Genomic DNA, 12297 nt, shown 5'->3' with positions numbered 1-12297 from the left:
CCTGCTGGCATTCATTTGCCTTCTATGTGGCAGCGAAGCTGTGTCACGTTCTACAGGGATAGTGGCTGCTTCTCACTTACATACAGAGAAAGGCAAAGGCATTGAGTTCGCTCCTGGCCAAAGGTTAAATGATTTCTGTAAGCCATTGGGTGGGGAGAACGTTTTGAGGTGGAGATGAGGCGAGGTGAAGTTTTCTTCCTGTAAGAAAGCTTGTTAAGACTTGGTCTAGAATTGGACAAGTATTTTTTTTTAAAGGAACAGATTGTAAGTAAATGTAGTCAAATGGATTTGTCCTTGTCTGGCAGATGAGCTGTTATTTGCCCTTCTAAAATTGTTCTCTCTTTCTGTTACAGGTCCAGCATGCACTGAAAAAATCTGAAAAGGCTTTGGATACTTTAAACAAAGCTATTAACATTGACCCCAAGAACCCACTATGCAAATTCCATAGAGCTTCTGTATTATTTGCAAATGAAAAATACAAGGTAAGATTTGGTACATGTGGACACCTTAAGTTATCTTTAAATTGCTGTAGCTAGGAATGGGGATGCACTGGAAGCTAAATGTTTACAGATTAACGCTGGGTAGCATCAGGGCTTGCAGGAAGAGCCTGGACATTGGCCTGTCTTGTAGAGGCTAACATGAAGCACTTGCTTTGACAAGCGCCACCTTCGCCAAGGAAACGATGTTAAATTTTTTTTTATTGTTATAAAATCTGGGGCCAACAGGTGATGCTTTTTTAATTATTAATTTAGTCTGACCCTGGAAAAAGAAAGGAAAGAAGGGGAAACTATTGCAGCTGTCACCGACTTGTGGCTGTATTATGAGTTTATACAAAACTACTAAAAAAAGGCTCAGCAAACTGCCTCATAACCAATTACAGCAACAAGAACCAGCTATTTCAAAGGCTGTGTTATCGAGTGAAAAATAAGAAGCTAAGCAATTTTGGTCTGATCCCCTGTTGACCTGTACCCTGTTTAGAATGAGTGAAGATGTTCCCACAGTCTCCTTACGGTACTGTTGTCCTCTGGCCTGTTTATTTGGCCACAGAAGACAAGCCGCAGTCTGGCTTTTGAAACCTTGCTTCAGAAATGTGTGTGCACGTGTAAAGGGAAAACTTTACTTAAAACTTTTTTTTTAAATTCATAACTGAACCAATTAAATATAAAATATATTAAGATTAAAGACTTAATGAAGTGCCCGTTTGTAGATTGTTTTTAAAATTTAAAGGCAGAGGATACATACAAGAGGGGAAAAAAAATAATAGTCCGCTATCTTATTGCGCCTGCGCTAGTGAAGGAACTGTTGACCATGGTGAAGTGTTGTTTTAGGAAATAAAACATTTGGACTCTTTTCTTTATCGGGCTGAGACTTGTAAGACTAAAGTTAGGCTGGTCACATAAACTACATAAAACCTAATGAAATGTTTTGGTTTTTAGCATCAGTACTAAGAGAATTTTGATAGTGTGATAAATTTGGCTATTTGGTAAATAAATGTAGTAAGCCCTAACTTGAAATTGTCTTCACATGAATAAGTTTTTTAGAGGGTTGAATGGAACTTTTTATAACTAAAAACAATGTTTACTTCTAACTGCAGACTAAATATTTTTAGGTAGAATTTCTTAATAATGCCAGATTACTGTCACAGCAGAATAAATTGCTCCAGTGTCAACGATTAGTTTAAAGTAGAAGTTTCACTAAATATTTTGGACTTGAAATGCCTAATAGAAACACAATCATCATTTGTAAAAGTCCACAGATACATATCTAAAACCAGAACCTTTCAAAAGCATAGGCTTGAGAGCAGTACATCCAGCAGAAAATACATCAATATCCTTACTTTTTCAGAAGCTCAGCATACTAAAGGAAGTGCCCACTGTAAATACACTGTCAGCTTCTTGGCTTCTACCCTATGCCTTGTTGGGGGCAACGGGGGCGTCTGATATCGGAGTTGTTAGATGTGCTGCAGGAGACCAAAGCCCGATAAACTTGCTCTATTTCTGTAATAACGGGGCTATAATATGCTACAATCTTTAAATGAGAAACTAAGGTAAAAGGAATTTTAGATGCTTCTCATGAAATTGCACTATTGTTCTTGATGGAATATACTGTATGTAAATGCCAGGATTTTTTTTTTCCACATTAGTGGTAAGTCACAGTTTAGTGATATAACTGGCTGCAGACTGCTAGCTTGCACTTACTAAGCTCTTTTTTCTTCCTTTTCAGTCTGCTTTACAAGAACTTGAAGAACTGAAACAGATTGTTCCCAAAGAGTCTCTTGTTTACTTTTTAATAGGAAAGGTAGGTAAAACTTAACTGTGATCATAAGTTCTTTGGCTTCCTTTGTTGCAGAAATGAATGCCTAATGAGAAGATTTGATGCCTGTCGCTAAGTTGCTTCCATTTGGAGCAGTATTCTAAAAATTCCCAAAGCTTTAAATAAGGCTTACTGCTCACAGCTTTATTATGTATCAGCTTTTAAATGCGAAAGATGGTTATTACTGGAGCAGCCTTCAGCTCTCTTTAAAACAAACCAAGAAAAAAATAATGCAAGCCAGTGTTGTTATTTGCCTGCTTTGATTTCACCGCTGTCAACTTGGAAGATAGGTAATTTAAAAAAGCAAGAAATTGATCCTGATAAAGATACTTCACTGAAAAGAGATACAGTGGCTATGCACACAGCCATATATCTTTCCCTGAAAATGAAACTCTATTGAATCACGACTTGATCCAATACGATAGCGATGATGTGATCAGTGGAAATCCTTAAAATTTTGAGGGATAGTCCATCCATCAGTCAGCAGTGTTGGTTATTTGCGCGTGTAGCTATTAAAATGTTGATGCACATTCTGATGTGTTGTATCAGAAATGCTGAACAAGGAGTAATTGTAGAATATTCCGAAGTCTCCATCAATAGCCTCGATGTCCTTTTCAGCTGACAGCCTCCCCAAGAGAGTTGTAGAAGGTTATCAGTTTGAAAGTAAGAAGAGTCTTTAATGAGACTAATAGAGTAGGCTAGCACAGGAAAAGATACTACTAGTTTGTCAGCTGTGTTTACCTTCCCACCTCCTTTGTGTTTAAGGCCGGAGAAGGTAATCTGGTAACAGAAATCCTCCTTCCTCACCATCTTCTCTGCTAATGTGCTTTAAATAAGTTCTGCAACTTTCATCTTCTGTGGGGCGTCTGTTCACTAGGAAGCAACAAGACAAACTTGCCTCTAGCACAGTACTGGATAACTCTTAATCGTCAAGATTTTTTTTTTTAAACTGGAGAGAAGTAAAAGGATTTACGCTGAAATTTGTTGACTGGTATTTGTCCAGGATGTTGTGGTTTAACCCGGCAGGCAGCTGAACACCACACAGCCGTTTGCTCACTCTCCCCCTCCCCCCAGTGGGATGGGGGAGAGAATCGGGGGGGGGGGGTGGGAAGTAAAATTTGTGGGTTGAGATAAAGACACTTTAATAGGACAGAAAAGGAAGGGAAAATAATACTACTACTACTGATAAAAGAATATACAAAGCAAGTGATGCACAATGCAATTGCTCGCCACCCGCTGACCGATGCCCAGCCAGTCCCCGAGCAGCGGTCACCGCCCCGTGGCCACCTCCCCCCAGCTTATGTACTGAGCGTGTGTCATATGGTATGGAATGTCCCTTTGGCCAGTTTGGGTCGACTGTCCTGGCTGTGCCCCCTCCCAGCTCCTCGCTGGCAGGGCATGAGAAGCTGAAGAGGCCTTGACTGTGCAAGCACCGCTTAGCAACAACTGAAACATCGGTGTGTTATCAACGTTATTCTCATGCTAAATCCAAAACACAGCACTGTACCAGCTACTAGGAAAAAAATTAACTCTATCCCAGCTGAAACCAGGACACAGGAGTAGCTGGACCTCTGAATTGACATTAGAGTTGCCATGTCTTGCCAAACTTAAGTACTTTCACTGTTTAAATGCTTAACGCAGATAAATTACTTGCTCATCTGTCCTTAATGATAAGGAGAGCTTCAGTGCAAGTTACAGTGACAAAGAAGGTAAAATATGGGCTGGATTCTGCAATGCAGCGTTGTCTTGAAAATGTTTCTGTTCAGTTTAGCAGGACAAGCTAGGAGTCACTTAATGTCCCGTTATTTTCTCCACCTGCCAATGATAGTTAAAATGCCACAATGTAAGAACGGCCGTGCTGGGTCAGGTCAAAAATCTGTCGAACCATGTATCCCGCCTTTGCTAGTCCTCAATATGAGAGCTGTAGGGAAGAGTGTAAGACTAACGAGTGCATGTGGTGATACTTCCCCACATGTTCTCTGGGCCTCTGCCATTAGAATTCTGAGACTTTGGACAACTTCTCCTGAGCCGCAAGTAGATTTGGGGTTACAGAGACTCAGGAAATTGAAAGAGTGGTGAGGGGGTAAGACAAAACAAAACGTGTACACTAATAGCTTTTACACCACCCTGCTGCAGAGCTCCAAAGCTTAAATTTATATCTGAAGATCCACCTTCTTATGTTTTTGAATCTGTCAGCTGCTAGTTTAATTTAATTTCTTTGGAGTCTTAAATAGAAACACTTGCTCACTCTTTCTACACATATTTCCCACGTTTCCCTTGGGACTCGTATAATAAATCTTTTATATCTACCCTCTGTTGCTTTTCATAAAATATCAGTTAACTGTGGCTTGGTATGTTTGTTGCCCAAACCTTCAAGTAGCAACTTCATGTAAATGTAGCCTTTTATGCTTTTATTTTAGGTTTATAAAAAACTGGGTCAAACGCATTTGGCCCTGATGAATTTCTCATGGGCAATGGACTTAGATCCCAAAGGAGCCAATAACCAGATTAAAGAGGCCATTGACAAACGTTACCTTCCAGATGATGAGGAACCAATAACTCAAGAAGAGCAAATCAGTGAATGTTACCCCTATGAATCAGGTTTGTATTTCCAACCCTTTGTCATTCAAGGAGGTATTTCCACTTAGGTGGTAGGAAGAATCCCAGGCTTAATAAGTGAAACATACTGCTCAACCTCGCTGCTCGGCAAGTAAGAACTCCAGAGGCTCTTCATTCAGAAGAATTCATTCGTGCTTCCTACCGTAAGCATGAAATAAAGGATTGTGACATTTCTTTAGAATGTGTATATGGAGTAGGACAGAGGTAATGACTACTGTAAATTCATACAAACCATGGTTGACTAATAGTATCCTAGGAGAGCAAGATGTTCCCAGAGCCGCAAATCTTCCCTCACAGAAGCATCAAATCATTTCAGGGTAACTGAATGGCAACTGAAATTGTCTGTAGAGGCTTTGTCAAAAGTTAAACAATCTGGATGTTGGGTAAAAATACTTGGTCTGCTAAACATAAAAGGTAGCTTTTGACGAAAGTCATGGAAGCGGTTTCATTTGAATCAAGAGAAAATAAAACACTCCTGTTACACTACCTGGGAATAATCCACAAAAGGGAATGGCCCTGGGTTTCTCTTCTCTCTAAATTTTTATTACAAGCTTAAATTCCATGAAGCATGGGTAGCTCTGTGAAGCACGGGTGGTCATAAATGTTGACCTCTGATGCAGACTGAAATAGTGATAGAAAATAAATACTAATAAGCAATTTAATTCTTTTCCTCCAAAGAAGAAAATAGAGCAGGTTTTGGATTCTTATTAATAGATGTATGCTATGTTCTGCAATTCTAAATCTTCAACTGAAAAAGCTGTCACGCTTTCCTACTGTCTATCACGTTGATTTTCATTGACCCTGTGTACACTGTGCTTTTTAATACTGGAAATTTATCCTGTACTGCACTTCCTGAAGTAGCAAGAGTTTTTTCTCTCCCCGCTGTTGTAGTTGGGCTGACTTAGAACACTGGCTCACTGCGGGCTGAACGTGTTTCTGACCAGAAGATGGAGACAGAGAACTTCAACTGCTGAGCGACACCTAAGCAGTACAAAAAGAAAACCCTCACACCTCAAAAAAAAACAAAAAAAAAACCCAAACCACGCCACCACACACACAAAAACCCCAAAACCAACCAACCAAAAAAAAAAAAAACCCACCCAACCCAAAAATGAAAAAACCCAATAACTTAATCTGTCCAATAAATGTAAACAAAATAAAACAGTGTTAGGCTGTGTGTAAGCAATTCAGGTTCCCTGCCTGCGCAGATAAGTTGTAGAAGAGTTTCACAGTCTCAGCTGAATAAATCTTTTGGGATATGTGAGACAAGCTGGAGTAAGCTAAGGTAGTACTGGGGGGGGGGAATTGTTTTTAATATAGGGGCTAGTGTAAGCCATTTTGTTGTGCATTAAATTGCCTAGCATGGGGCTGGCTGTGTCCATTGTACAGAAACCTGTAAAGTGTTTGCATTAAAGCAATAAAAGGCATCTGTGTTTCTCCACATGAAACAACTTGGGTATTTGGGAATTTACAATTAATATGCGAAATTATACTATGGGAAGCAGACTCAAGTCATTCCTGTGTGTGTGAAGAACAACCATCATTAGATATTTACCTTCGTTCTAATTTTAACGAGTATAGAAGTTAAATATTTAAGGGTGGCCTCTCAGTACGTACACATTTATCTCGTATGCTGTGCACGGCACGCTGTCTTTATTCAAATAGCGGCAGGAATCTAGTTTTCCTGGAAGCTCTAGGCCAGCCATCATCTGAGCTGAGTGAGCAGAGCCATTCTTCAGCATCAGAAACGTCTGTATGCATTTACTCAAAGGATTTCTCTTACCGCATATCTTATTCTTTGCCATGGAAGCAGGGAGCAAATAGAGGCTGCCTAACACTACTAATTGAATGTTATTTGATTGCACGTTGAGTGGTCACAATACGCTAATGCAGTGGGTAACTAATGTGAGCGTTTCAGGCAGCTGGTGTGTTTTGAAGGAGTGGGAAGGTTAAATTGCTCCTAAGGCAGTTTTGGAACCCTCCATGCCAACCCCTGCCTAACAAGGTGTCGGAGATTTCAGATTCCTAGCAGAAGATGGCTAAGGCAGCATGTTTCGTTAATACGTACTTCGTGTTAATTCCTTTCTAAATACGTTTGTTTAGACTTCATTAAGCTGGCGGGGTCAGTGTATTAGGAGGAAAAAGGGAAAAGCCAGATGGCTTTAAAGCATTTTGAGGGGAAGCCCAAACCCCTTGCTGCTGTGCTTTTGACGTGCTAGAGTTGGTTGTGGGGGAATCTTTGTAGTGAAGCAGCCCGGTAGTGTTTGACTACCGTGTCCAGAGAAGGGCAACGAGGCTGGTGAGGGGTCTGGAGCACAAGTCTGATGAGGAGCGGCTGAGGGAACTGGGGTTGTTCAGCCTGGAGAAAAGGAGGCTGAGGGGAGACCTCATCGCTCTCTACAACTCCCTGAAAGGAGGTTGTAGCGAGATGGGGGTCGGTCTCTTCTCCCAAGTAACTGGCGATAGGACGAGAGGAAACGGCCTCAAGTTGTGCCAGGGGAGGTTTAGATTGGATATGAGGAAAAATTTCTTTACTGAAAGAGTGGTGAAACATTGGAAGAGGCTGCCCAGGGAAGTGGTTGAGTCCCCATCCCTGGAGGTATTTAAAAGACGTGTAGATGAGGCGCTGAGGGACATGGTTTAGTGGGCATGGGGGTGTTGGGTCGATGGTTGGACTCGATGATCTTAGAGGTCTCTTCCAACCTTAATGATTCTATGATTCTATGACTACTCTGTGTTTCTTTTTCTTTCAAGTTGGCACAGATGAATCCCAAGAGAGCAGCATGACGGATGCAGACGACACACAGCTCCACGCAGTTGAAAGTGATGAATTTTAACCTCCAAAAGCCAGTATCTGAGCTTGAGTGTGTGACTGGTACTGTTGTGTTCTCCCCTTCCTTCGCATCCTGGGTCTTCACATCACTGAGCCAGCATTGTCATTATTCTCCACTGACACCATGAGTACACCACTCAGACTTAAACTGTACACAGAGTTAATGGCAGTGCAATATTCAGCTGCTACTGAGTCTGACTAGTTGGCTCTTATGCATTTATGAAAGTGACTGAGGAGGAAATGCTGGTTTTGGACTCCCCTTTGCTGGAAAAATATCATGGAAGAAAGACTTGTGGTTTGCTGTAACGAAGCCAGTAGATGTGGGGATAGTACTAATGAAGCAGTGTCTTGTTCTTTTTCCAGAAATGTGTCTTAGTTTGGTTCTTTCTTGGTAAGCAGAGTGCTGAACTTCATTTCCAAGTTCTTCGAGGACAGTGTTGACAAACGCAGGCTGTTAAAGACTTTTGCATATTGTAGTGTAACTTAAATGCCAGGGAATGTAAACGACCTTAAAGCTGCAGCGTCTCCAGTGAACAAACACAACGCACGTGCTCAGAACTGGGAGCGTGTCAGACTACGTAAAATATCCAGTGTCCCTACTTCAGAGTGCAAACTTGCAGGAGTGGAAATGTAGCAGGAGAATCACATTGCAGAATCAAAGCTTTCATGAAATGCTTTCATGTTCTAACCAAGAATTAATTTATTCGCCTAGTTTCTGAAAGGTCAGTGTTTACCTTGTACTTCAAAGAAACAAGTCAACACCACCTTGCTTCATTTTACACATACCCCTTGACTTGTTCTTCCCCTCTGAAGAATAAAAATTAATAAAGGGCAAAATCAAGAGAGAAACGTACGTAGAACTGTAATGTGAAAACATCAAACTCTTAATCCAGAGTGACTGCGTGTTTCTAAGCAGCTAGACTGGGAAGACCGTGGAAGCCTTAATGCGATCAGAACCTTAGTCAAACACATCAAATAATTGTCTAAGATTAGTATCACTTTTAAAACTGTCTTGTAAAGCGTGGTCCAAGCAGGATGCAAAAATGTGCAATTATCTGTCCCCCCCCTTTTTTTTTTTTTAGCTGTTTGTTAGATTCTCACACTAGGAACTTTCCTCTTCTGCAGAGGCTGCTCCTGTGAGAGGAAAGCTACGCCACGTTATCGAGTCCAAAATGATCTTGCTCTGTAGCATTCTGCAGCAACAATTGGTGCCCTTTATGCAGCGATGACAAAGAAAGTGTATGATATAAGCAGTTTTAAAGAGCAATTTATGCAGAATAAATTGGGAATGATATAAATTTCATAGCAACATATTTGTTGTGATCAGTCTTAATGTTCCTTTTTTTTTTTTTTTTTAGTGTATTGGTTTTTAGGGGTCTTTTAGTTACCTTTAGAACTTCAGTTTTTTTAAATTCTGTCCTTGTCTTACACTAGGCATGTCTTCTGTCACAGCTCCTCTCTGGTCATGAGCCACATGGACACCTTTGTCATTTGGAAAATAATCCTCAAGTGCTGAGCGAAAATATAATTCTCTGATTATTTTTTTTTTTTTGAAGTAGGAGGATAAGCAGTGAAAAATAGGCTTAAACTCCCCTAATAACGTGAAAAGGAATTTCTAAAATCCGAACGATGATAATATATTAAAGGAGCTTTGTGCCTCTGCCATCTACTTCTGATCAGCTTGTGTCTGGAAGGTTGATGAATTGACTGGAAGATCACGACACGTTTCAGCTGGCTTGAGCGTGCTGAATCTTGCACCGCTTTTTGTGGCGATAGATATTCTGGGGTGATTCCCTTTCCTGATGAGTCCTCCCCGAGGAAGACACGGGGTTCAAATTTCCCGAGAGCTGATCTGCATCTACGGCAGAGTTCGCGCGCGGTGCTCGAGTTACCCGTGTCTGTCCTGGCGTGGGGTTTTCCCATCCGGCCGCGGGGTGCGCTTGCAGCTTCCCAGTGCGTCCCTCGCAAGGAGGAGTTCCTACGCGGCGCCTCAGCGTCAGGTCTGGAGGCAGCACTTGTCTGAACGCCACCGATTAACGTGTTAATTGGCTTCCGTTTGGTTCCCGACATATTTTTCTAAGCAAAAAGCGGGAGTAAGCAGGTGCTGCTCTCAAGACTTTCCCGTAACAAACGCTGCTGTTTAAATGGGGACCAGAGATCTGGGAAGTTCGGTGGCTTTTTCCCTTCTGTTCCCTAAAAATTGCGAACAATCGTAGTAGAATTTTCCACACCCTGGAAAGAGCTCTTCATTCAGCCGGGATGTTAAAAGGATATTCGTGCTACCTGGAAGATTTAATACTTAGAACTGTCCCTTGCTTTATATGTACATCATACCTTAAAGTGATTTTTTTTTTTTTCTTTTTTTGCCAATAATCTCAAGTAAAGTTTAGACCATGCTGCTATTTTACCTTCTGAATAGATACACAAAACTAATATTTAATCACTAAACTTTTGCTCTCTTTGAAGAGGGGCAGGGAGAAGGACGGCGAGCATGAAGGCACTCTGGCAGCCAGGTTAGAGCAAGTGCGTTCACTGAAAAGAATTGGGGAACTGTCATTTTCTTACAACAAAACTATGGGAAAATGCAAAGTGTGGGTGTGGTGTGTACTATTTGCATTGAAACAATGTAATTTGTCTTTTTCCCTTTTTTTTTTTTTTTTTTTTTTGCTTTTCCTGACTTTTTATTTCAAAAATTGTACAGTCTTAGGGGGGGAAAAAAAAAAAAGTCTTTTCTGTTAATATATTTGCGATTCATTAAAGGATGTGGAAAATCCAAATAAACTACTTTTAAAAGCAGGCTTATCCCCAGGTCCTCTGGGTCAGCGTTGGAATTCATCCTTCAGGAGGTGGGCGAGTGCAGCGGAGCTGGAGAGAGGTTTAAGGACCGACCCCGGGGGACGTGGGGGCTGTTTTCTCTCCTGCGGTAGCTGGTGAGCCTGGTGTCGCCTGTGAATCTGCCGCAGGCTTCCAGCGGAGCGGGCTGCCAGTGTATCTTCCTGGGCTGGATTTTTTTGGGGGGTGAGGTGTGGGGTGTTACACCCGACGTTAGGGGCGTGCGGTGAGGTCTCCAAAAACGTTTCCGTTCCATCGTCAGCTCGACAGGAGATTCAGCAAGCTCCCAGGTACGGAGCAGACTTTTTTTTTCCTGTTTTTTATTCCGCCTTCCATAGCAGCTCCTAACGTTGTTTGTGGCTGCAACTGTTGTCGGCTCAGGAGAGAAACGATTGCGGACCTCGCTATACTTTCAGACCTGGAGGAAAAGCTTGCCAGGAAGGCTGAGAGTCACGGCTGTGTAGGAATTCCTCTTGCTGCGTATACAGTCATCTTGGATTAAAGCTTTTAGTGCTCATTTTTGTCCACTATATTCGCCTAATCCAGTAATTTTTTTGAGAGCCAAGTTTGGCTGTAAAAGTGACGCTGAGCTTAACCCTTTCCTACACCTAGTTGCCTCCCCCCCTTTTTTTTCCCCCCATGTTTCTTTTAATCCTGGACTTCTATGATTGTGCGTACAAATGCAGTCCCGTAGTTACGTTCTCTGCTCTGTAGCCCACTTCCCGCCCTGCTTTTCGCACGGCAGCGAGAGCCGAGTTATTCTTCCTGTGTCTCGGTTGCAGTTTCTCTGTCTCGGCTCGAATACGGGTGATTTAGGCTGTACGCTTCCTAGCGGTGAAACGAAGCTTTGTTAGAGGTGGGCTGAGCTTTAGATGTCTCCAGAGAAAGGCAAAGCATTAATGAGAGGTGACTTGTAAGCTGCAATACTTCGTTCTGTGTCCGAATCGCAGCAATGCAGCGAACGCTGGGAGTTGATAGTACCTCAGGATTTCCAGCCCGGAAATATTTTTGGCACCTGGTCTTTACGAACACCCACAGCTTGTTACTAGTACATCGCACTCCATTCTGTTGTTCATCAGTAACTTTGCTGCTGCATCATCTCCCAATTTTCTGTCCCTCTGTCAAAGTTAGTCACTTTATTTGAGCACGACCCGGTCCGGGAACAGGCGCTGGTTCATTTTTTTTAAATGGAGCAGAAGAACAGGGTTTCTAAGGCAGGAAGCCCTGTATTCCTGATCCTCGGAGGCGTGGGGTTTAAAATTATATTAACACAGAGAATAAGACTTCCTCTGCTGCTTTTGCCTGTCTGCTTTTCAAATCGGTATTTGTGGAGCACCTGATTTGTCAGTTGGTTTGGGTCCAGCTGCTATATAAACCCGGGGAGATGTTCCTCACGTTGAAATCCCACGGCGGCGGGCAGCCGGGTAAGCAGGGACAGGAGGGGACCTGGTCCCTTCCCCGGGATCGCAGCACCAGACCCGGACAGCAAACGCCTCTCCAGCCTCTGTGTCCTCACGTCCAGCTGGGCAGAGTCATGGAGCAAAGCCACGGACCGGGAACGCCGGACCCTGAACAGCCCGTGGAGGTGGAAACGGGACAGATGAGGGTGAAGGAGACTGAGGAGCCGCTGTGGCAGCTGCAAGAGATGTGAGACTGATGAGAAACGGGGGAGCGAGCACGGCAGGGTGACGTGTGTGGGA

General features: G+C 42.6%; 1 protein-coding gene across 7 annotated transcripts in view; it reads left to right on the top strand.

Moving 5' to 3' along the window:
• The window catches only part of CDC27 (cell division cycle 27), a 36114-nt gene extending 25553 nt beyond the window's left edge, over positions 1 to 10561 (top strand). For 6 of the 7 annotated variants that reach the window (XM_076356540.1, XM_076356539.1, XM_076356538.1 and 3 more), the window contains 4 exons: positions 354 to 482; positions 2224 to 2298; positions 4734 to 4914; positions 7687 to 10561. In XM_076356540.1, coding sequence (XP_076212655.1) covers positions 354 to 482; positions 2224 to 2298; positions 4734 to 4914; positions 7687 to 7769 — 468 coding nt within the window. In that variant the 3' untranslated portion in view covers positions 7770 to 10561. Of the gene's footprint in view, positions 1 to 353; positions 483 to 2223; positions 2299 to 4733; positions 4915 to 5823; positions 6395 to 7686 lie in introns of those variants that run through there. The other variant, XM_076356541.1, reaches the window with a different exon arrangement.
• The last annotated feature ends 1736 nt before the right edge of the window (positions 10562 to 12297 follow it).

The sequence above is a fragment of the Aptenodytes patagonicus genome, chromosome 20, assembly GCF_965638725.1.
Source record: "Aptenodytes patagonicus chromosome 20, bAptPat1.pri.cur, whole genome shotgun sequence".
Classification (NCBI taxonomy): domain Eukaryota; kingdom Metazoa; phylum Chordata; class Aves; order Sphenisciformes; family Spheniscidae; genus Aptenodytes; species Aptenodytes patagonicus.
This window is presented reverse-complemented; position numbering and strand designations above follow the sequence as displayed.